At 45.3% G+C, this 23,219-nt stretch overlaps 1 protein-coding gene across 3 annotated transcripts in view; it reads left to right on the forward strand.

Annotated features, from left to right (window-relative positions):
* Positions 1 to 23,219, forward strand: part of IGSF11 (immunoglobulin superfamily member 11) — a 91,394-nt gene that overhangs the window by 62,628 nt on the left and 5,547 nt on the right. For 2 of the 3 annotated variants that reach the window (XM_021398174.1, XM_021398155.1), the window contains exons 2-4: positions 20,528 to 20,691; positions 21,548 to 21,755; positions 22,558 to 22,713. In XM_021398174.1, coding sequence (XP_021253849.1) covers positions 20,528 to 20,691; positions 21,548 to 21,755; positions 22,558 to 22,713 — 528 coding nt within the window. Of the gene's footprint in view, positions 1 to 20,393; positions 20,449 to 20,527; positions 20,692 to 21,547; positions 21,756 to 22,557; positions 22,714 to 23,219 lie in introns of those variants that run through there. The other variant, XM_021398165.1, reaches the window with a different exon arrangement.

Genomic DNA, 23,219 nt, shown 5'->3' on the forward strand with positions numbered 1-23,219 from the left:
TGCAGCAGTATATCAGAGCTCAGCTTCTTTTTGAACTTTCATGGGTGAAGTAAAAGCTGGCTAGGAGAGAAATTGGGATGGGTAGAAGGGTTGTTTGTGTATGTGTTTTTTGTTGTTGTTGTTGTTGGGGAGCAGGCAGCATGAAAGGAATGCAATGCTGCTGCCTAGGGATGCAGCAGTAATTGCCTCAAACGGGAATTAAGGAGCAATTTGGCCAGGGATTCCCCTGTACATCTTCTCTTCCGTAGGAATATGTGCCCTTGTGCCTGTTCCCCTCCTTGTGACACAGACAGTCGTGTAAGTCTCGATGCAATAACTTCAGAATACCTTGGCTTAGGCATTGGTCCTGCAACCAACAAGTAGACATAAGACTTCCCAGAAGGTTCTTTCCATACATTGTGCCAACAAGGCAGAAATGCTGAATTAGCAAGTTCACAAATACCTGCGTCTTGGCTGTCTCCCAGCAAATGGGAGGTAGAGAGCCAATAAACTTCATGGAGACAAGTGCCTTTGATGGAAGCTCTGTGTATTAACTGCTCTATTGCTCCTGGCCAGGAGCTAGGGTTCTGCTACCTGCTGGACAAGCTTACAGAATTGAATCTGTGCATTGGGTTGTAAGGAGGATTGGGGTAACTACAGACCTGTTAGCCTGACCTTGGTGCCAGGTAAGGTTATGGAGCAAATCATCTTGAAGGAGATCACATGGCATGTGCAGGACAACTGGAGGATCAAGCCCAGCCAGCATGGTTCATGAAATGCAGGTCCTGCTTAACCAACTTCATCTCCTTCTATGATCAAGTGACCTGCCTGGTGGATGACGGAAAGGCTGTTGATGTCGTCTATCTAGGCTTCAGGAAAGCCTCTGATACTGTTTCCCACAGCATTCTCCTGGAGAAGCTGGCAACCTGTGGCTTGGACAGGTACACTTGTTGCTGAGTAAAGAACTGGCTGGAGGGCTGGGCCCAGAGAGTGATGGTGAATGGAGTTAAATCCAGCTGGTGACCGGTCATGAGTACTGTTCCCCAGGAGGCAGTACTGGGGTCTGTCCTGTTCAGTATGTTTACTGATGACCTGAGTGAGGGCATTGACCCTCAGTAAATTTGCAGATGACACCAAGCTGGCAGGAAGCGTCGATCTGCCTGGGGGTAGCAAGGCCCTACAGAGAGATCTGGACAGGCTGGATCTCTGGGCTGAAGCCAATGGGATGAGGTTCAACAAGACCAAGTGCCGGGTCCTGCACTTTGGCCACAACAACCCCAGGCAACGCTACAGGCTTGGGGCAGAGTGGCTGGGAGACTGTGTAGAGGAGACAGACCTGGGGGTATTGGTCAACACTTGACTGAACATGAGCCAGCAGTGTGCCCAGGTGGCCAAGAAGGCCAATGGCATCCTGGCTTTTATCAGAAATAGTGTTGCCAGTAGGAGTAGGGAAGTAATTGTCCCTCTGTACTCAGCACTGGTGAGGCTGCACCTCGAGTACTGTGTCCAGTTTTGGATCCCTCACTACGAGGAAGACATTGAGGCCCTGGAGCATTTTCAGAGAAGGGCAGCAGAGCTGGTGAGGGGTCTGGAGTACAGGCCTTATGAGGAGCAGCTGAGGGAACTGGGATTGTTCGGTTTGGAGAAGAACAGGCTCAGGGGACACCTTATCCTTATCAGTCTCTACAACTACCTGAAGGGAGGTTGTGGCAAGGTGGAGGTCAGCCTCTTCTCCTATGTATCTAGCAATAGGACTAGAGGGAATGGCCTCAAGTTATGCCAGGGGAGATTCAGGTTGGTAGTTAGGAAATACTTCTCCAAGAGAGTGGTCAGGCACTGGAATGGGCTGCCAGGGAGGTGATGGAGTCACCGACCCTAGAAATGTTCAAGAAACATTTAGATGTTGTACTGAAGAACATGCTTTAGTGGGAAATATTGGTGAGAGATGGATGGCTAGACTGGATGATCTTAGAGGTCTTTTCCAACCTTGGTGATTCTATGATTCTATTCTATTTAGGGCGTTTGTTTGCCTGAGTGAAGGAGGGTGTGAAGGCATTGCTGCATCCACTCTGTTCACCATCAGTAAGAAGCAGAGAGAGGACATGAGAGCATAGATTTCACTGGGAGCAGCTATCAGGAAAGTACACAATGTCCTGTCCAGCATGGTGTCCCTGCTGTTTTTAACCATGCTTGCTAGATTAAAACTGGTAGAAGCACATGTACTTGTGCTTGGGCTGAGTTTTACTCGTACTGAGAACAAATACATGCAGGCTTGGGGCTGGCCTGTGTCTCCAGTATGTCACGTAGATCCAGTCTGAGTTTTTCCTTGAGCTGTATGCGTTGACGAAAAATTGCTTTTTTAAATCAAAGACAGTTTTTCACAGAAGTATTCCCTTGCATTCTTTTCTTCATTTCCTTCTTTCTGTAGAAAGTAGTCAGGGTAGAAGAAAGAAGTGGGAAAGGAGGTTTTTAATTTCTTCTGACACTGATTTTGATTTTGCCATAAGAAAAAGAGTGGGGAACAAATGGAGAGAAGACAAGGAAGGAAATGAAAGGAAACCCTTTCTGTTGCTTTTTCATTTAAGTTCAGTGCTAGCAAACTGTTAACTGCTTTTCTGCTTTTTTTCCTCTTTGTCCCTATATTTCTTGTGTTCCCCTCTCATACTTTACTTCCTCCAAGGCCACTGCTTTTCCGAGAACAGAAATAGCCACAAGTGCTGATATTTGCATGGAAGGTAGGAAAGGAGCCTCGCAGGGAGAGGCAGTGCCTCAGGTGGAAGCACTCCCCTGAGCAGTGTTTTTCAGAACTTTGCTGCTGTTATATCTAGAAAGTCAGTCTGAGATCCAGCAGTGAGTTTTATTGCTAATAATGATGATCGGTGGGATAAAGAGAAATATTTTTCTCATACAATTTAAAGCACACTATAGTTATCATTTAGCATCTTACTATTCTTCTACTTCTTTTCCTAGGATACGTCTGTTTCATTCTGTACCTTCCTTCCTCCATAATGATGGCTTTCTTTTTTCACAGGAGAGTGTGTTTTATGGGTTCTCACTTAATCGTTCCCGATCCCATTTGTTATTGGAGCCCTTCTCCTTTGGTACCTTTTTGTCTGATACAAATGAGTATGGCAGATCCCTGTGGAGGGGGCTGTGCTTTTCAGAGGCATCCAGCAAGCCAGCCATTGCCTCTGTCCCCATCTCCCTCCCTTTCAACCCAAACAGTTCTTGCTTAGATACTAATGTCATCATTTTTTTTATTCTGGCATGATGATACCTGGAGCTTTCCATATGTTCATTAATTAAGGCTCCTGGGGTGGATTCCCTGCTGGCCACTCTGTGTGCCACAGAGCCTGCAGAGGGGCTCACCTGGTGCTGGAGCATAAGCTGCACATCCTGTTGGTGTGTGGGCTGCCTGCCTTTAACACTTGGCTATTCCTCAAAGCCTCACCCCCCCTGCAAAAGCGGAGGGGGCCTGGGATGCCTTGGAGGGGCAAAGAGACACAATTGAGTTTGACAGGATTTGCACCGCAAATTAAGTGCTGAGTGCTAACATTTGACACTCTACCTCCATGGAGCTTTTGGGTAGCCCCTCACAGAGTAACCTGTCAGAAACCCAAGCATCCAGAAAGAGGGGGAAAAACCACCCTGCCACCTCCTGTTTTTCGCTTCTCAAAAGATGCAAAACACCGAATGGGTGCTCTGTGGCCTTGTCAGCTCCAGCAAGCACCCTTACTCCATTGCCTGGGGGAGGAAGGTGCCCTCATGGCAGAGAGCTTCCATGCTGCCACCCCCTCCCCACAGCCCTCATTTGCCGTCCAAAGCTGGAGGTATGTCCTGCAATGCATGTCCCCGGGAACGGAGATGCATACAATGCCCTTCAACCTAAGGATGTGATTTTTCCCCCTCACAGGATCTTCTCACAGCCCTGGCCTGCCATACTGGCAGTGGGCGCAACTCTCCCCTTCAGTTCACCTCTTCTTTTGTCTTGCAGGCACTATCAGCACTGAAGAGGAAATTTGTGAGGGTCACTAAGAGGGCTGCAGGAAAGAGGGTAGGTGAGAGGATGCACAAGGCTCTTCTCTCACTGCTGTACAAGTGCTGAGTTGCTAGTCATCATTTAGGTGCAATGGAGGTTTGGAAGCAACAACACCCTTCCTCTTGGTCGAAAAATGTGTACCAAACCCATTTAATTATTTTCAGCCAGGGATGTTCATGCCAAAAGACTAATGGAAGTTTGTTTTCATTTGTTAGACTTCCACTACCTGAAAGGGGCTATATTTTCTTTGTCCGTCCTCTATGTTTATGCATTATTGCTGCATGTGCTGTCTGAAGCGATGTTGTCTTCCAGCCTAGCAGAAGTGCCTCCTCCACTGCTGCATCTTCTGCTTCCTAGAGTTTGGAAAAGATTTTAACATATTGTGACATGAGTGCAGAAATACATATTAGTAGATCCTACAATAATGAGATCTGGGCAAGCAATTGGAAGAAGCTTTGCTGAATGTGATCTCTGGATGGGCAGTACCCTCTGCCAGCCTCAGTAGAGCACAGCCTCTCACAACACCACCTTGTCTTTAGACCTGAATTCTTTACCCGTGGACTGTGTTTACTATGAACATAAATAACATCCCTGCAGCAGCCTCAATATACAGTGCCTTCTGAGCTTCTGTGGTTTTAGGATTTATCCTTTATAATGCTAATCTTTTTCAAACTCTTGGCTCCTCATGCTTGGAGATCACCCCTCTCTTGATAGATTTTTGCTTTAGCCATTCCACACTCTCCTTAGAAAGACCAAAACACCTGTGCAAGTACTGGGCTCTTGCACCCATGCTGCAGAACAGTGGGCATCCCTTCCATCCATCTCTATGGGTCACCAGTTTCAGGCCATCCTAATTCAACTCCACAAGTCTCCCTCTCGTCAGGATGGGGGTTAGGGAAAGGTTCTTCACCAGACGGCAGTGGGGTCCTGGGGGAACCTTCTCCTCCTCCCACTGACATAATCTCCATGCTTATGTGTGTGTTGCAGCAGTCCCTTGTGCAGTCATGTCTTCAAGCAGGGGAGAGCTGGTGTGAGCGCTCACAGAAGGCAAGGAAAGCAGGTTGGGCAAACACTGTTGAAGCAAATTCAGGCTTATTATTCAAACAGATGTTCATGAATATATTTTGCCATATTTGCAGAGTCTTAATTGTAATCTGACTTGATGGGCACATGAGTTTAAAAGTGAATTTATAGAGGGAGAGATGAGCTGGCAGGTGACCTACTGAGCTGGGCTCTAGAGAGTGAGAGTTCACCTCTAGTTCTGCACCAGTTGCCTGGGGTGAGTCCTTGTCACCTAGCAAGTCACCTGGATTATTGTTCCTTCCCTTCCCTGAGGCACTCAGACCCGGCTGGAAGAAGACATCCATGCCCTGAGCAGGACTGCTGGATTTCATGTTCATTCATAACTGCTGCTTTCTTTACTTTCCACTCTTGGCAAATGTAGCAGGGATTTGCTGCTTCTTTTCCCTCCTGAGTTACTCTCCTGTTTTCAACCCCGCATCTTCCATAAGAATCTGTGAAAACTTTTCCTGGCAGGACCTCTCCTGTGAAGTTTTGGTGTCACCAGCTGAGTAACACAGAGAATTCCTTGCCTGATGAACAAATAAGAATCTTGGAGGAAGCCCAAGCCTATTTTTTTTCGCAGAAATTATTATTATTGCCATTAGAAAATATGACAGGAAAAGTTTTGATAAAGAAGGGGGAGATAAGTGTGATTTGTACATGTTTAATCTCTTCCGTGTTTTTTTTTTTTCTTTCTCTCTCTGCCAAGCAGTGTTGAAAGCTGGGTAAAATGATTATCTCACTTTTGCCCAGCGTCTGGTGCCATTGGAGCTGTCCAGCGTGTGGCATGACACAGCGCATCCAGACTCACACAGTACCTTTCACATAACATCACAAAGACATTTCTTAAAAAGATAATTTTGTCCCTGCGGACTCTAGCAATGGAAATCTCCTTCTCAACCTACTGCAGTGTTTAAAGTCCACAGATGGTAAGAGAGCAAATGGCTGCAAATAAAACCCACAGAAACTTTTAACAACCCCAGGACCTCTGCATATGTATTGCTTGGTCCCTCAGTGTCCCAGCCCATAAGGGAAACAAAAAGGGAGCACAAAAAAGTACGTGATGTTGAGGGCTCTGACTAGTGCCACATGTTTCTAGCCTCTGAGCAACCTGATCTAGCTATAGATGTCCCTGTTCATTGCAGGAGATCTGGACTAGATGACCTTTAAGGGTCCCTTCCAACTCAAATGATCCCATGATTCTTTGCAGCAAGGTGGCACACCAGAGTTTGGGAATGATTCTTCTTTCCATTAGGCAAACTAGTTTGATGAATCCTTTGGAAAAGATGAAGAAACACTACTGAGTTGTGGCAGCCTGGGCTGTGTCTTGCATAGATGCTTCTTTCCTTTGAGATGATACTGGCCATGCACCCCACATCACTTGGCTAAAACTGGGGGTGTTTGCAAGCACCAGCAAACTCAGCACTGCTGCTAACCCTGTGAAACAGGGGAGTGTTGTTTTGAAGAGAATCACTCGCTCCCATCAGAATGGGATTTGCTCCCCGGAACTGCAGGGTGAGTGACAGCACCTTGAAATGGGACTCTGAGGCCACCAGCACGAGCTTTTTCCAGATCTTTGGAATCACAACAAGGCTTCTTTGGGCTGAAAGGATAAATGAGGAAAGCAGTGAGTACCTGGTCTGGCTTACAGAGAAGGGAAAGAATTTGGAGAGACTTTGTTATGTGGAGTACCACTGATCTGAGCTTTTAATAATGCAATGGACTTGTAAGTGTTCCAAACGATGAGATTTGTGAATGAATTTTTAATCCAGGGTTTAACATTAAAGTTTAAAGTGTGTGTTTTGAATTTCAAAAAGAGAATTTACCCCCAAAAGGCTAAGACTTGCTTCAGTGGCTTCTTATGGTTTTGTTTTATTTTATTTCGTTTTTCCCCCTTGGGTATACATGAAAGCAAAAAGAAACAAAGATGGGGGAAAACACAGCATCCGGACTGAGCCTGGGGAATCTTCAACTCACTGTTAAGCCAGTGTCCAATTGGGCTCTTTCATATTAATGTTGCTTTGTGTGCTCTTAGACTTGGCAGGAGTGACAACATCTGTGTGAAAAACTGAGCCAGCTGTGCAGAAAAAATCTTCCTTAGTTCAGAGCAGTTGTGTGCTTTGCTGCTTGGGCATAAGCAGCTTCTTGCATCTGTTACGGAGGGAAAATGTGCAAAGTGTTTGCCTGAGACTCTAACTCTAAAAGACAAGAGAAGCCCATAGCAGCTCCTGTAAAAGAGAATTTAGGACATCAGGGAAGGGAAGAAGAGAGGGCAGGCATTAAATCAGACAGCACTGTGGGGTTTGGTCACCCAGGGTTAACTCTGAGGACCTGGCATCAGAAAAGAAGGTGGTAAGGAGAGAGGCACATTGTCTTGCGTAGTAACAGCCATGGCTGCATTAATTGAAAACCTCTTTTCCTCTTCAAGCATGTTATGACAGTGCTTTGTGTTTTTTGAAAACCTCCATGAGAAGTTTGGGAGCATTTTGTGAGCATATGGCACTCCTCCCCTGAGGGTGCTGAGCTTGAGCCCAGCTTGGAGTACTGTGGGGCAGAGCCCCTTGCAGAAAGCATTTACTCTTACCATTGTGTAGGTCTCCAGCAGAGCTGAACACAACAAACCTTCCTGGCTGTTTTTTTCCTTCTCTGATAAGAAATGTGTGTGTTAATTTGAAATCAATACTAATACTTGGCACAGTGGCGGAGAGGGTGATTAATAGGCAGAGCCAGGGCCATGAATCAGGTGACAAAGCCCTATTCGTGTCTCACCATTGACCTGAAGTGTGGTGCTGAGGTGAGTTATAGCCTCTCTCCATCTCAGTTTTCCTTACTGCAAAATGGAGGCTCTCTGCATTGCCCCACTGCCTTATCTGCTAGCATATGTTGGAACAACCAGTGAAACTTTCTGCAGTTGTAAGCAGATGGACAGATTTTCTTTAATACGGCTGTGCACATTTTTACGTATTGGTCCTCTTTCCACTGTGCAGTGTGGGAGAGGGTTGCCCAAACAACTGGGAAGCAGGGAATTCATTTAGAGCGCCAGAAATGCGTGCAACGAAGCTTTGGGTTCTGGGGCAAAACCTGGCACGTGAGCAACTTCAGCACCAGACTTCACAAGGAAACATCTACAGCTCCTGGTGTTCCTGTGTAGGACTGGGCTGGAGGTGTGTGTAGCTAGGGGTGGTAACAAATTGGTCATCTGCTCTAGGGAAAACCCAGTGTATCTTTGTTTCATCTTATAGCGGAGTGAGAGTGCAGGCTTTTTATTGGATGGAACAAAAACAAGGGGAAATTTCCATTGTCGAAAGACCATTCTCATGGAAGGGCATAGTGTATTGAGTATGTGTTCATAGTACTGTGCCATTACTGAATAAAATAATACAAAGTCAGAATTTATATAATATCTAAATATGCGGCAAAAGTTTAAATGGATTGAAATAAAGTGTTTTCACCTTATTGAATTGAAGCGTGCCAATATTGCCATAATTAAATGAGAAAGTCGAAGCAATTCATTTTGTCCTCACTCACTGAAAATGTCATCAAAGTTGATATTCTTACATCCTATTTTGATTTTAATGAAAACTCTTTTCCCGGTGGAAAATTGTCCTTTTACAACCTCTTTCAGACAGCTCAACTCATAATCTGATGCATTCAATTACTGACCTGGCATTTGCCAGATCAGAAGACATTTTTTTTCTTTTATTTTCAATTTAAATGAAAAAGACCTTGCTTATTTTTTTCTGTTTGTTTTTAATAATTTTATATCTGAAGTAGTTTGGGATTAATGGAGTTTAAAATATGGAAGTCTAATATTGCTGAACATCCTCGAGGATGCTAGGTTCAGTATGACTGCTTTTAGAAACTGAAACTTATGCTTTCCTGCCTTCATGAGGCTTGTTTTTAGCATCAGGTGTGAGGCAGAGTAGTTGCACTGTGGCGTGTTCTCACTTTAAAAGCTCTCCTCTCTCTCCTACCAGCCGGCCACAGGAGTTTTGTTATCAAAATGGATGCAAATGCGATTAGACCCTTAAGCCCTGATTTGGCAAGATACTTAAACATGTGCTTGGTTTTTAAACATTAAGTTTATTTTCAGTGAGTTAACTGCCTTTAGAGGAATTGCTCGGATATATCAAACCAGCCCAGGCGGAGCTGCCCCAGCCACGTGTGGGCAGCAAGACAGGTGAACAAGGACTCATAGCTGGGTTACAGAGCAGAAATATTTTTAGGGCAGGTCAACAGGCAAAACCACCAAAAAATAGGCAAACACCAAAAAATATCTGCCAAGTATCTTCTCACTTAGAAATCTTGTGTACTCATGATGAAGGGCCTGGAGCATCTCCTGTACAAGGAAAGGCTGAGAGACCTGGGACTGTTCAGACTGGAGAAGAGAAGGCTGAGAGGGGATCTTATCAATGGTTATAAATATCAAAAGGGTTGGCAGCGCCTAGTGACAGGACAAGGGGCAACGGGCACAAAGTAGGACAAAGGAAGTTCCATCTGAACTTGAGAAAAAACTTTACTGTGAGGGTGACAGAGCGCTGGCATGGGCTGCCTAGAGACTGTTGTGGAGTCTCCTTCTATGGAGATATTAAAGACCTGCCTGGACCCTTTCCTGTTCCCTGCTACAGGGAATCTGCTTTAGCAGGGGATTGGACTAGATGAACCCCAGAGGTTCCTTCCAACCCTGACAATTCTGTGATTCTGTGATTTAATACATGAGACACAAAACTGACAGAAAACAGATATCCCATTTCTTGGCATTACTTTTTTTGGGTGAGGATGGGCACAGCTCTTGGTGCTTTGGGTAAAAATAGGTCAGGAGTATCTGCACTGGAGTTAGACCTAGTGGTGGTTGTGTCAGGGTAGGGTGGAAAAGGCACCTGGGAGTTTGCAGTCCATGTTTCAATGGCATTTCTCCTGTTATGGGGCAGGAGGTGGGGAGAGAAATAAAACCTTCAATGCATTCTGTGAGACATTTAGGAGCAGCATTAAAAGTCACCTATGAGCCAGTTCTGTATCCCCCTTCCCCTCTTCTTTCCCTGTGCAGCTCCACTCTGCCCTCCTGCTGTTCCCCACCACACAAAGTCCCATTTTACAGCCCGCCCACCCACCTGTCCTGCCTTCCCCTGTGCCACCTCCCTGTGCTGGGCCTTAATCTTATTCCTTATGGGCTGTGTCCTTCCTACTCAATATGCTATTGAACATATTTAAATCTTAAGTTGGTTTCCCTTATTAAGCAGTTCATCACTATGTTGTGCTTTTTTTTTTTCTTTTGGCCTTTTTTTTTTAACCACAAGAGGAGGAAGAAATTTATTCTTTTGACCATAAATCATTTACAAAGCTGCTGGGCTGTTAATGTATTTTTTATGGCTCGGCAAACAGAAAATAGGAGCGAGTGTCTTAGTAGTGCTTTTCCGACCTGTTTTAATTTTGGCTTCCCAGCCCTGACTCTGTTCCCTTGTCTCAGGAGCAGATACATTTCCCTTGCAGAGGCACTGGTGGATACCTTCTCCCAGAGGAGGCCACTTTGCTGTGTCAGCAATGTCACGTGCTGTTGCTAGCACTTGGCACCAATCCTCAGCACGACACATCTCTGCTGACTGGGCTGCGCTGGGAGAATATTAGCAGGGAAAAGGGATGGGTTGGAGGGGACTCAAGGCTATTTTTGCTTTTAGATCTGGGGGTGAGCTCCAATTAGATGCCTGCTCAGGGATAAACAAGTTACGTACATCTCTCATCTCATCCCATGCAGCCTCACCCTGCACTTGCATGCTGTGGGCTCAGCTGGCCTCAGGTGTGGTGTAGATATCCATGGGGATGATTTGGGGGGGTGTTCAGTGCACTGGCTGTGGCAGCTGCCCAAACGTTAAGGACAGGCTCCTATAAAGTTTTGCAACCTGGTTTAGGAAAATGAAGCCAATTTATGCCTTAGCTGCTCTCAGTCACCTCTGTGCCTTCTCTCCTTTTTAGGAAACATAGATGCAAGCCTTTGCTGTAAAAGGTCCATTTTTCTTTCTGATGTGCTGTGGCAAGCGGCAAGATGATTAAGACAAGGGATGTGGAAGGTTTATATTGGCGTCTGAGCCAGGTGAATGGAATGATCTGCAGCTCAGAGATGTTGCTGGCTCTCTGTAAATTCAAGCAGAGCCTCCCACTTTAGATGTGTTTGCATGGACTTTTGACAAGTTTTTGTCCCCAAGTCTCTTTGGCTGAAGACTGCAGGCAGACAGTCCACTGAATAACTGGCCATGGTCACTTAAATCACTCCCATCCCTAGACATCCGTTACCATTGAATAATGCCTCCACTGTAGCAGTCAGCAGAACAGGATGGTGCATCTGCAACACAGCTTTTCCCTTTCACAGCAAAGCAAGCTGTCCTGTCCTTCCACCTTCCTCAGCAGATTATGCTAATTAATGCCTGGCTGTGAGATGGAGGCACAGCTTCCTTTCTGCTTTCGCTGCTTTTCGGACAATAATAACCTTGTTCTAAGGGGCAAGGCAAACAGTGGAGGATGATAACATACTAAGTTAATGCAACAGGATTCGCTGTCAGAGGACTAGGAGTGAAGAGAGAGGGACCGTGTTTGCTAGCTCCAGCTTTGTAGAAGACCAGGAATAGTGAGACACCTTTCTGTGCCCAGCTGGAATTTCACTTTCCTCCTTGCCTGTGCCTGTGATTTGGAAAATGGTTCTCCAGGCATCTCTGGGCGACTTCAGGAGGGAAAGAAATGACTAGCTCTCTGTTGCAAGGATACAACAACCATGTTAGTACCTCTGGTATGCTGCTTAACTGTGGCTTTCAGCCATCTGTAAGCAGATTGCAGGCTCCTGGTTTGCCCACCTGAGTCCTGTGGGGGTGAGTGGATGAGTCATAGATGTTTCCAGTGCTGGGCATAGCCAGCAATGGGCTTATCTGGCACCAAATAGTCCCACAGCATGGGCTGAATTAGACTTTCCCACCCCTCCCCTCTCTCAAGTCAAGGGAGCAATGAATGAGCACTTGAGTGAGTTCCTGATCCCTTCTGAGTCCCCTCTGGATTTGCTCATCTGCTAAGGCAAAAAATTCCCCAACCTCAGTGGTGCAGCTGCTCCTTGAGTCCTCTGCAAATGCTGTGGATTCAAGGACTGCCAGCTCAGATCACAGCAGTCTCTGTTTCCAGCCAATGCCGCATGCATTGGAGGGAAGTGTTAAACCTTCCGTAATGTACCTAATTGTGCAACACTATACCATGGAGAGGGGATTAACATATGCCCCAGAGCACAGCGATTGATTAGTTTTATCCTAGCTAATGTCATTGTAGATGCTATTTTTGTTCCTATCAATGTTCCTTCCTATTTTTATAATCTTCCTATAATATGGTGCAGGGGTTTTGTTGCTGTTGGTTTTTTTATGGCTAACTTGCGTGCATCTGCATCCTTGTCAGCAGAGATGCAGGGCAGCCATCCCAGTTAGCAGGAGCTGCAGAGGTGGCTCTCCCAGCAGCTCCAGGTGGGCTGGATGGAGGCACAGAAGTGAAGGTGGTACTGGAAACACAATAGGAGCCCAGAATTGGAATGGATCATTTGGGTCATTGGGCTCCTGACCCTGCTACCACCAGGGCATCCGTAAACCAGATCCCTGTTAGCAAGCTGCTCTAGTGCAATGCTCTTCTCATAGCTCAAAAAGCTCTTTCAGATTTCAAGTTCTAGGGCCTGCTGGAAGAGCACCATCCAGGTTACACAAAGAGCTTAGCGTAATGCAATCCTTTTGACATGGAGAGCGCAGATGGTTTTGATTTCCCTGGTAGGTTTGAATGCTCAGCAGTTCAGCACATCTATCCCTGAAGGTCTAAACCTGGGAAAACAAGGATCTCACACTAACAACAGTCCTCTGAAGACACCTGAAGCTGAGCGACAAGGATTCTGTGGCAGAAATGAGGAAGGAATCAAATTCCTCAGTGATTTTCATCTCTGTGTTATGAGATCCTCTTTTCTTCCCCATTAAAGCTAGCCTAGCTCCTCTGGCAAAGACACAGGAGCAAAATGACACTGTTCTTTAAGTATACATTGCTGAAAGCTTTCCTGCCCTTTTTCTTTTTGTCCAACTTTCATCTTTGCTTTATGGCTGCAGGTTGGGGAGGTCAGGGGCAGGGAGATGTGCTCTATGTTATATCAATCAGACATCTGTTTGAAATCCTCCTCCCAGCTGGCCTGCAGAGAAAGACTTATTTCTAAAAGGGAGATGGCAGGGGTGGTAGTGATTGCTGTTTGCAAGGCCAACAGCTGAGACCAGAGCAGAGTGGGTCAGCAGCATGTCTCGCTGTCATCTTTTTGTCTGGCGCAGATGAGATTATAAACGATAAGGGAGAAGGGTCAGTGCGATCAGCACAGATTTACAGGTAGCCAACGTCCCTGATCAGCTGGTGGAGTGCTCAGCAAGAAACGCTACAGGGCTTGAGTTCAAGACCTTGACACTCTGATTTCTCCCTGGATTAGTACCTGCTTGCCCACATATTCTGCTGGCTAAGCAGAAATCCTAAGATTCCTCTTTCTGGAGTAAACTGGATCTGTTTACCTGGGAAGCTCTGTGTCAGAGAGATGGTGAGATATCACCAGTTGTGTCTAATGGTTTTTCTAGGGATAAAGGAGCTTAGAAGTTTACTTGGCTTTTGACTTGCATTTAACAGAGAGAATAATACTGTATAGACCTAAGAGGAAATGTCGGTCCCTGTGTAGATTTAAGACATGTGTTACATGCTCTAAGACCATGCTAGATATAATAGTTTTCCTGCTGTTTGTTCCAGGCTGTCCTGAAGAGCCAGCAAATGTAAGGAGGGAAAGAGATGTAGATTATTTTGCCTGATGTACTATTGGTTTACAGTTAACTGTGGGCAAGAAAGAACCAGCAGGAGCCTTGGTTTGGGATATTCCACATAAAAGGAATGAGCTTACTCTCAGTAGATTCTTAGTCAGGTGGCTAAAATAGTCAAGCTTTGTAACTTCAGTTTTTAGCTCTGAGCTATATATTTGCCCATAATGATGATGTGAAGAATATGGGGAAAGAGCTGGACAAGGAGAGGGTGAAGGACAAGACTGGCAGTGTGACTTTCATGGCTGTGTTGCAGAGAGGGAATGACAGTGGCCCAGGAGCACTGCTGGTGATAGACCTGGGAGTAACCACAAAGCAGGGCTGCTTAGTACTGTGCCTGACTGCTAAACCATGCTGTGCACTGCAGTGTCTGAGTCTTTACAAAGTAAATTAGACAAACTGCTCTTGGGAGCAGCTTAGTCAGTGTTGATTGTTTCTTGAGGAGGAGCTGTTTTAGGAAGTCTCTGTCCTTTTTATAGCAGAATCATATTTTCTTGAGTGTCCTCAGTATCTCTAAGAAGGCACTTCGTAACACCTGTATAACATGTGCCCACAGACTCCCAAGAAAAGTTTGTGTCAGAGCACATTGGCATGGTGATAAAATCTACTGTGAAAATGTGCATCTATCCCAGCCACCTGTCCTGCCCAGTAACATTGAAGGCTGGAAGTTTCTGAAGTGGAATTTCCCCAGTGATCCGGAAACAACTCAGGATAGCTGGGCATTAACTCAGATCTGTGCTCCTTTGGAGTGGCTGGTGATGCTGGTTCCACAAGCAAGTGAACCACAGTCTAGTCCAGTGAGAATGGGCACAATCAGTACTCAGCCAACTTGTAGTGCAGCCTGTTTGGATGCTGTAAAGACTCTGGACTCATCATAAGCATCCACCAGTACAATCTTTGTAGTATCTGTGAGGTTCTAGGCTAGTACTGGGCTGCCCTTTTCCAGTCCTGGAGAGTCCCACGGAGCTGAAACATTTCCAACTTCGGAAGGACCACCATTTCTTTTCTAGAGATCTCTTCCAGGCAATGTAATTGCTTCCTCGCAAGATAGAAGGGATTCTCAGAAAGCAAAATATCTCTTTTATTTCTTTGCTGTCCTACAATATTATCAGTGCTTGCAACTGTGGATTGAATGGTTGTTGCACAAGAAGGTTCTGTGACAGAAGTGCTCCCTGCAGCACTATGTTACTGTTCCTCCAGCAGCAAGTCACACCTTTCTGGGCTGGGGCTTTTGCTGCTGCTCAGCATGTTGAGTCAGCAATGTTCCTTGAGGTGGGAGACATTCCTTCAGCACAGCAGGAAGCTTTGGTCCCAAACTCAGAGATGTGAGGCAGGCCAAAGGCACAGTGACTTGTGTTTTCCTTTCATCTCAGGAAAAAGACTGATCTGCAGTTTCTCCTTCTGTTGCCTGCAGTTGCCAGATTGAACATTGTGTTCCTACCCTGCTCTTGAAACTTTTGAGTGACCTCATCTTTGCCTCTCTAACAAGGGACCCAAAATGTCATACTGCCGTAGGCATCTTTCCCAGCACACAACAGGACTGCTAATTGCATGGGGATAGGGGGAGCCATTCCCTGGGTTTTGCATGCGAGCTGATAGCTTGAAGCTTAATTCTCATTCTTCCCCCCAGCCACATGCATTTCAGCACATCTTCCCTGGAGGTTTGGAGATGCTGAATGCATGAAGGTGAGACTTTTCTTCGTCTCTTTCACACCTCCTTTTCCTTCTGGCCATTTGCTTCCCGGGCTTGCCAGCACTGCGGAGTGAACCTGTCCCTCGTCCTCTGTGTTTGCAAAGTCATGCTAGCCCAGTCTCCCACACCTCTGGGTTTCATGAGGTTGCTGCTGGCAGGCTCCAAATGCTGCTGACTTGCCAGCGGTTCTTGAGGGTACTTACAAAGCAGGCAGAGTCCTCTAGAAGACAAGGCAGCATCTTGACTTTCGTTATATGAATGACCTTCCAAAGAAACCACCATTTTTTCTGCGGTCTTAAAATACATACAGCAAGGAAAGGCCCTCTCTCTGCACCATATTCCAACCATACTCCAACCCATCCAGAGGTAGCCAGTCATCATGCTGAGCGTGGTTGCCTCTGATCATGCAGTAAAGGGGGAGATGCCCTTAGCACAGCTTCAACAGCATAACCACAGTGCTTCTTCAAGGAACAGCCTCTCAGGTCCCTGTGGTCTGTGACCATCTGACATTGTTGCGATATCAACAGGTAGTGGTGCATCAGCTACTCATGTCATTGTCTGGGCTATTGATGTGAAGTGATGTTGGTGGAAGACCTCGTTTTGCTTACTGGGATGTCAGCTGAGTCAATTTGCTGGTCCTGCTGATCTCTGACGGAGAGGTTTGGCAGCAAGGGTACATTTTCAGTCTTCTTCACATTAATGAAAGCGCTATGATGTTCCCACGCCTTTGATCTTCAGTCTGTCTGGTATGTGCTGAAGCATTTCAGGCTTGCAACTGTTCTAGGGGAGGTAGCAAATGTGGTGGCGTCTGTCTCCTCCTCACACATTTCCCCAGGGAAGTAAATGCCGGTTGTGTCTGGGCCCTACACTCTTGTGTCATGTTGTATGAACTGCCTACATGAACTCCTTCATGGATACTGGGAAGGTGTGCTACTTGGGAAAGCAATAGGGCCCCATCAAAAATGAAATCAGAGTTATCTGTTGCCAGAATAATTACTTGGACCTAGGAAAAATGAAGAAAGTCTAAGAGCCTCTGTAGCCAAAACATCGTTCTTCTGGCAAGTTCCGATAGATGGGGGACACAAAAATGGAGCATCTGTTCTAATTAATGATGGGAGCTCACAGCATCGGGATCAAAGGAGAAAGCTGTGTGAAGAATCAAGTGCAGATCAAAGGGCCAACTCCTCCTTCTGCTGATGGCAGCGTACCCTGCTCTGCCTCTAGGCATACTGCTTACAGAAATTCTTAATTACTAAGTAAGGAGGAGACTGCAAATACGGAAGAGTGTGTAATGGCCATCATAATCAGCACTAGGAGAAGAATGACTTGGTGGTGACTCGTTCTTGTTGCCTCTCGCAAATCATTAAATTTCTCTGAATGCTTAGAAAAGATCGAGATAATGTACCTTGGCAAAAGGATACCTTTTACAACATCCTTTGCTTGTTTTTCTCTCCCCTCTTGTGTGTAATTTGACTTACTAGACTGGGCTGTATATGTGTGCTTATATCTATATTTGCTTTTATACCTACCCAGGGGAATTCAAGCCTTCATTCCTTAGGCTACACTGAAGAAACTATATCCCAATACTTATGCTAAATTTGAAATCTTTTCCTCCCTCTCTCCTTTGCCTCTTTCTTTTTACATTAATGCAAAACCACATTTTTGCAACTCCTAATTTTGAAATGTTTAAATATCTAATGTTTGGTTCAGTTTTCCTCCTAGGTGTCTTCCTGAGCATAGTGGCTGATGTGTATGCGCCTTTGTGTGCAGCCACCTGTGTGTTGGGCCACGACTATTGGTGTGGAAGGATGCTGTCACACACATCCCTGCATAGATGGACAAGTGCATGTGTAACCACATTACATTTTCTAATAGTCTGAGCTGTAAAGAAAGACGCTGTAGCCCCTGAAGAAGATTTGATCTTTGCTCTTTTAGCTGTCTCCCTGAGAGAGGAGCTGCGCTGTAGTAATGCCCCTCCGGTGCTGTGTTAACGCGCCAGCCTACCTCCCTGTTTATGCTGGTGGAAGAGGACATTGCCTGCATTTGGTCTCCTGCTTCCCCTGTCGCCTTGGTTAAGCTTACTTGTCAGAAGTGGTTGTGTATGTTTTCCCCAGCTGTAGCCCTGCAGGTGCCACTTAGCTTAACAAAATGAGTCCTTGTCTTTAAGTGCTGCCTGCCTCGTGTGCATCCTGGGCCAAAGAGCAGCTGACAGGCCCTGGGATGCGTGAGGCAAAGGCAAGACTATGGAGCTGGCTTGCCCAATGGTTTAATAAGGCAGAGGCAGGAGAGTGTGATGTTGCAAGAGTGCACATCTTGCATGCCCAGCCTCAAAGCCATTCCCTTGGAAAGAGAAATGGACAAAAACCTCAGCTGTTTCTTACTGCCTCCTCACTCCATGGCATTCAGATTGAAAGGGGTGCTGTAGTGCTTTGAAAGGGCGGGGAAATTATGGTGATGGAAGGGTGCTACAAGGCGAGACTGGAGCCCTGGAAGAGAAAAGTATTACATGCTTTCTTTCTGTTTTCATATGTTTCATAAGCAGATTTGGATATTCTCAAATGTATCGAGAATTATTTTGGCAGTGAATAAATTATGCATGCTCTATTTTAGTATTTTTTATTATTCTGTTTACAATCAACTAATCACAAATATTTGGAGCACTGGAAGAGTGGTTAGGTATGAAAATCACATCATCTTGGTGACTGAGTGATTGATGAAACTAAGCCTGCAGTGCAAATTGTAAAATCAACCTTTTCCAGAATATTTGCCATTAGTGAATACTCACACTTAAGTATTACTTTTCCCAATTTATGGGAATTTGAATATATGAGTGTTTCTTGGAGGGGAATAAGGTATGGGACTAAAGAACACTTTTTGCTATTCCAAATCAGATGAGAAGTTGAGGGCAGATCACAGGAAACATCTCATAAAATCTACAGTGAAGGCAGCAGAAGAGCTTTCTGCTCTATGTTAGAGAGTTTAATCCAATTAAATGTCCGAATTAGTGTGTCTCCCTGCACACTGGTTAGCACATGGATGATGGTAGGAATGGACGAGTAGTTGTGTCAAGATAACCATGTCAGACTTGAAGAAAAGATGATCTCTTGTCAAATTCATATTCATTAAGAGATATATCACTCCTTGTCTTCGGGCTACTGCAACTGCCTGGCCAGCCATAGTAAGGAACTCAAGAGCCCAAAATCATTACCACTCTATTGGCCACAGATGCAACTGGAAGACAGATGCCTTGTAATAAAGGTCATGTTTATTACTGGCCCTTCAAATTATTTACTTCCGCTTGCTGCTGACAGCCCTTCATAGAGGATTGATGGATTAAGCTTTCACCAGCTGTTCTGCGTCCACGCACATCATTCTGTCAGATTTTAGGACCAGAGCTAAACTGTTTCCCTAAGAATTTCCAAAGTGCTCCATATTTTTAAACGTGTTCCAAGCTTGTGAGGAAAATCAGTCTTTAATTTTTCCTGCCAAGTAAGGAACTCATGAATCAATTTAAAGTGGCATTTTGTTTGGCTCTGTTTTAAAGCATTTCTGAGCCTCCCAGAACTACCTGCAACTTTAGAGATAGCAGTCAAGGAGGAAGGAAAGTGTGTAGGAAGGTGGGAAGTGAGGAGGAGGTTACTGATGGTATGGAAGGTTCTTGTGTATTGCAGTTCCAGAGCAGTCAGTCCAAGTCGAGGAACTCATCACAAGCTGCTCAAGTGCCACTAGCTTTGGATCTGTAGAATCTGAAGGTCAGTGCTTCTGAGCTCTGAGGTCCCCATCACTCCGTTAGGCAGACTGGGAAGGATCCCAGCAGACTCGTGTGAGAAACCTCTCAGCTTTTTCTCAGCCTGTTCAGTTTCTTCAGGGCTCAGCTGGAACCATATTCTCAAGGAGCATTTCACCTTCAGCAAACCAGTGTCTTTTGGCAGAAAAGAGAAACTTTGGCAGCAGCCCTTCCTGGGGTTAGCAAGAGACAAGAACAGTCCACAGACTACACAGAGGTGTTAGCAATATTCTGATATTGCCTTGGAGCTTGTAAACTCCTTACCATCTCCTCCAGCAGTCTCCCACATGCACTGAAGATAGCAAGCTAGCAAACAGAGAGATGTCGTCTGGAGTCAACATTCTGATTTTGTACAAAACAGTGGCTTAAAGAATTTTAGTGCTACTGAAAACACTGCAGCCTTGAGCTTCTGCACTGGAAAGCTGGGACTCACCAGGCTTTTTGTCCCATCCACCTGTGTGGAATGCAAAGAAATGAATGGTGGAAATGCTGGAATATAAAGGAGATTGGATCAGATCCTCTATTATCAGTAGTTATTTTTCACTAGCTAGGAAGAAATATGTGGTCTGGAAAGATTTAGATTTTTAATCTTTTAAATTAAAAAATAACAATGAAGTGCTTCTGTCCACGTTGGACTTCATAAGGAAGAGAAGTTGGGCAAGAACTGTGTTTTTTCTTTAAATAATAGCATTCTCTCTTCTTACCCCTTGGTGAAACCTTTCAGGCTGCACTTTCTTTTTCTGTTTCAGTGATGTTGGATATCATTAAGATTGATGAGTTTGAAAACATATTTCATTATCTCCTAAACACAGCTTGGCTGCTCTTACAGCTCTTTTCCTGTTGCCAAAACAAAGTCTGATGTTTTCAGAGACTCTAAAATGAGAATGCTCTTAAAAGGAACACCTAGCTGCATCTGCCTCTGGAGGATGTCTGCATGAGAGCAGCCTGATCTGTGGGGGGAGGAATATAACTCTCTAGCTTGCAGTAATTCGTAACGGACAGCTATGTAACAACAGAATGCTGCTGTCATAACCTGCATGTACATAGGGACAACTGAAATGTTTGAACTGGGATTCCTTCTCTTGAAATGCTTGAACTGGGTCTTGTTCTCTTTCCAGGTATGGTGTGTCCTCTGGAGGTGTCAGTCAGTTCAGGGAGTATCCAAGTTGCCCGAGGCCAGACAGCAGTATTGCCCTGCACCTTCACCACTAATGCTGCTCTCACTAACCTTAATGTCATCTGGATGGTCACTCCTCTTTCTAACGCCAACCAGCCTGAACAGGTAGGTCTTTTCTCACTGGAGTATGCATTTCCTTGGGGCTTTCCTTTTCTTCACCCTTTCAACACTGATCTACCTGTAGTCTGCCTCTTACTTTTTACAAGGCCACATTATGTTCTTATGAACATTAGCAAATGAGAGCCTACCACAGTGGGTACAAGAATCATAACCTGAGAGCTGTTGGCCTGAATTCTATCCACATATGTAGAGGCCAGAAGAAACCCATTGCTCTGAAGTGGATCTATCTTTGGTCACACTGCCTCCATAACATTTGTTGTTCAGTTGTGTGATTCAGTATCCTACACTGAAGAGAACTTTCTCCTCAGGGACCTGGCCTGAGTACAGACTGCTATCTAAGCTGTTGGGTTGACAGAAGCTGTACAGACTCAAGCGTTGTATTGCCCAGTATTCAGTTCATTTTAGTGATCATCAATGAGCAGTGTCAAATCATGTCAGGATATTACTTGTTGACACCCAAAACAATACTGTCCACCAGGTGGATTCTTTCCTATGAACTACTTACTGACCTGCAGTCTGTCCCTCTCTACATCAGTCCTGTGCAGATGGCTAGTGACTGTTATATATGAAATGAGCTGGTATTGCAAATCTAGGTATGCCAGAAGACTTGGGGATTTGGTCTGTTCCCTTTGTGAACATTTTTATTGGCATAATCTTCTTTGTAGAAAACACATCTCCTAGGATCAGTCTTTCTGGGGCTACTGTTGTATATCGATGTCTGGTTATTGAGAGAGCTTTTAAGAAATAATCTTTTTAGCTTTGGAAGCCCAGATTTGCTTGCTCTTCTGCCTCCTTGTTCAGCCCTTTCAGAGTGTTGTTTGAACCTTCCTTTCTTTTCCAGGTTATTCTCTACCAAGGAGGTCAGATCTTTGGTGGTGCACCCCAATTCTATGGGCGAGTGGGGTTTGCTGTGACAATGCCAACCACCAGTGCCTCCATCTTCATCAACAACACCCAGCTATCGGACACTGGCACATACCAGTGTTTGGTCAACAATCTTCCCGATCGAGGCAGCAGGAATATTGGAGTCATTGGACTCACTGTCTTGGGTGTGTTTATTGGGATTATAGGGGAAGAGGGGGGAACTGGGGTATGGGAATCCTTTGTATGATGGTGCTTATAGAAGAAAAATATGGTGGTGTGTACATTGGATCCTGTGGACATACTGTGGTGAGGGACAGGCTAGGTTATGACTGTTGTGGGAGTTTATAGGCACATTCTCCTTGGATGCAGATGTTGTATTAGAGAGTTTTAAAATATGGTGGAGAGAAAGCCTTGTGGCATGTTTGTGATGTGGAGTCACAAAGAAGCATGAGTAAAGGGTGAGTGCGTTTTTGAGTTCTAAGGGACCATAACAGTCTAGTGCATAGCAACAGGAGAAAAAAATGGACTTCAGATATTGCTTCCTTCTCATAAAAGCAATTAGTATTGGATGCTCCCTAGGATGTTAAATAGTACAGAGTGTGTGCCTTTACAAGGGAGTGAAAACAAAACCCAACCACAGGAAATTCTTTTTGCAGCCCTCTTAGTTGTTGTCACTCTTGCTGCCCCAAGAGTTGAAGTATTCACCCTTTTTTTCTCTAGGGATTTGTTTAAGACAAGTGGGTCCTGGGAGAGCAGTTGTCTGTTACCTTGATGGGCTTTTTAGTCAGGAATCTTTGTGTATTGTCACCCCTCAAATCTCAGTGGGTTCTTGTCTGCTACCTTTCTGGGCTTTGTCTGCTCCTCATTCCCTGTCAGCTCATGGCAGTGTCCTCTATTTCCCCTGCAGTGTGTGTCCAGAAAGAGCCCATAGTCTACTGCTTGATTATTTTTCCTGATCTGCTGTCACTTTCCCCTCTTCTCTCGTAGTTCCTCCTTCTGCCCCACTTTGCAGAATCCAAGGGTCCTTGGAAGTGGGCAGCGATATCACACTGACCTGCAGCTCGGAAGAAGGCATCCCCCGGCCAACATACCTCTGGGAGAAACTGGACAATGTTCCCAAGTTGCCCCCAACTGCCACACAAGGTGCTTGTTCTGTTGATTATCCTCTTACTTCCCAGGTGGCAGCCTGGTCTTTCCTTTGTCTGAGCTGCCAGAGATGACAGAGTTCTCTGAGTGTCTGCCATCACTTGCATGATCGCTTGTTTGGAACGAAGATTCCTGGAGTGCGTGGAGGCTGTGTTGGACTAGGTACTCACCAGCAACCATTTAAAGTTTCATCTTATTTTGATATGGAACCAATGTTCCCAATTGAGGAACAAGGATCTTTTTTAAAGGGAGAGAGAGAATATGGTTGCCAGATGTTTGCACATCTGGAGATTTCAGCTGCCACCTCACCTGCACAAGGCTTACAGGTTGGAAAATAGGAGAAGGGAGGCAGAACCATTCCATGAAAATCCTCCCAGCTTTTCACACTGAGTATGTTGTGGCTGGAGCTATCTTTTAACACATGTAAAAGCAAGGCTCTGATCAGATTGGATATTGCCCAGCTACTAAGTCTTATAAATGAGGTTTCTTAGCCTAGATGTTCT

The sequence above is a fragment of the Numida meleagris genome, chromosome 1 (assembly GCF_002078875.1).
Source record: "Numida meleagris isolate 19003 breed g44 Domestic line chromosome 1, NumMel1.0, whole genome shotgun sequence".
NCBI lineage: Eukaryota > Metazoa > Chordata > Aves > Galliformes > Numididae > Numida > Numida meleagris.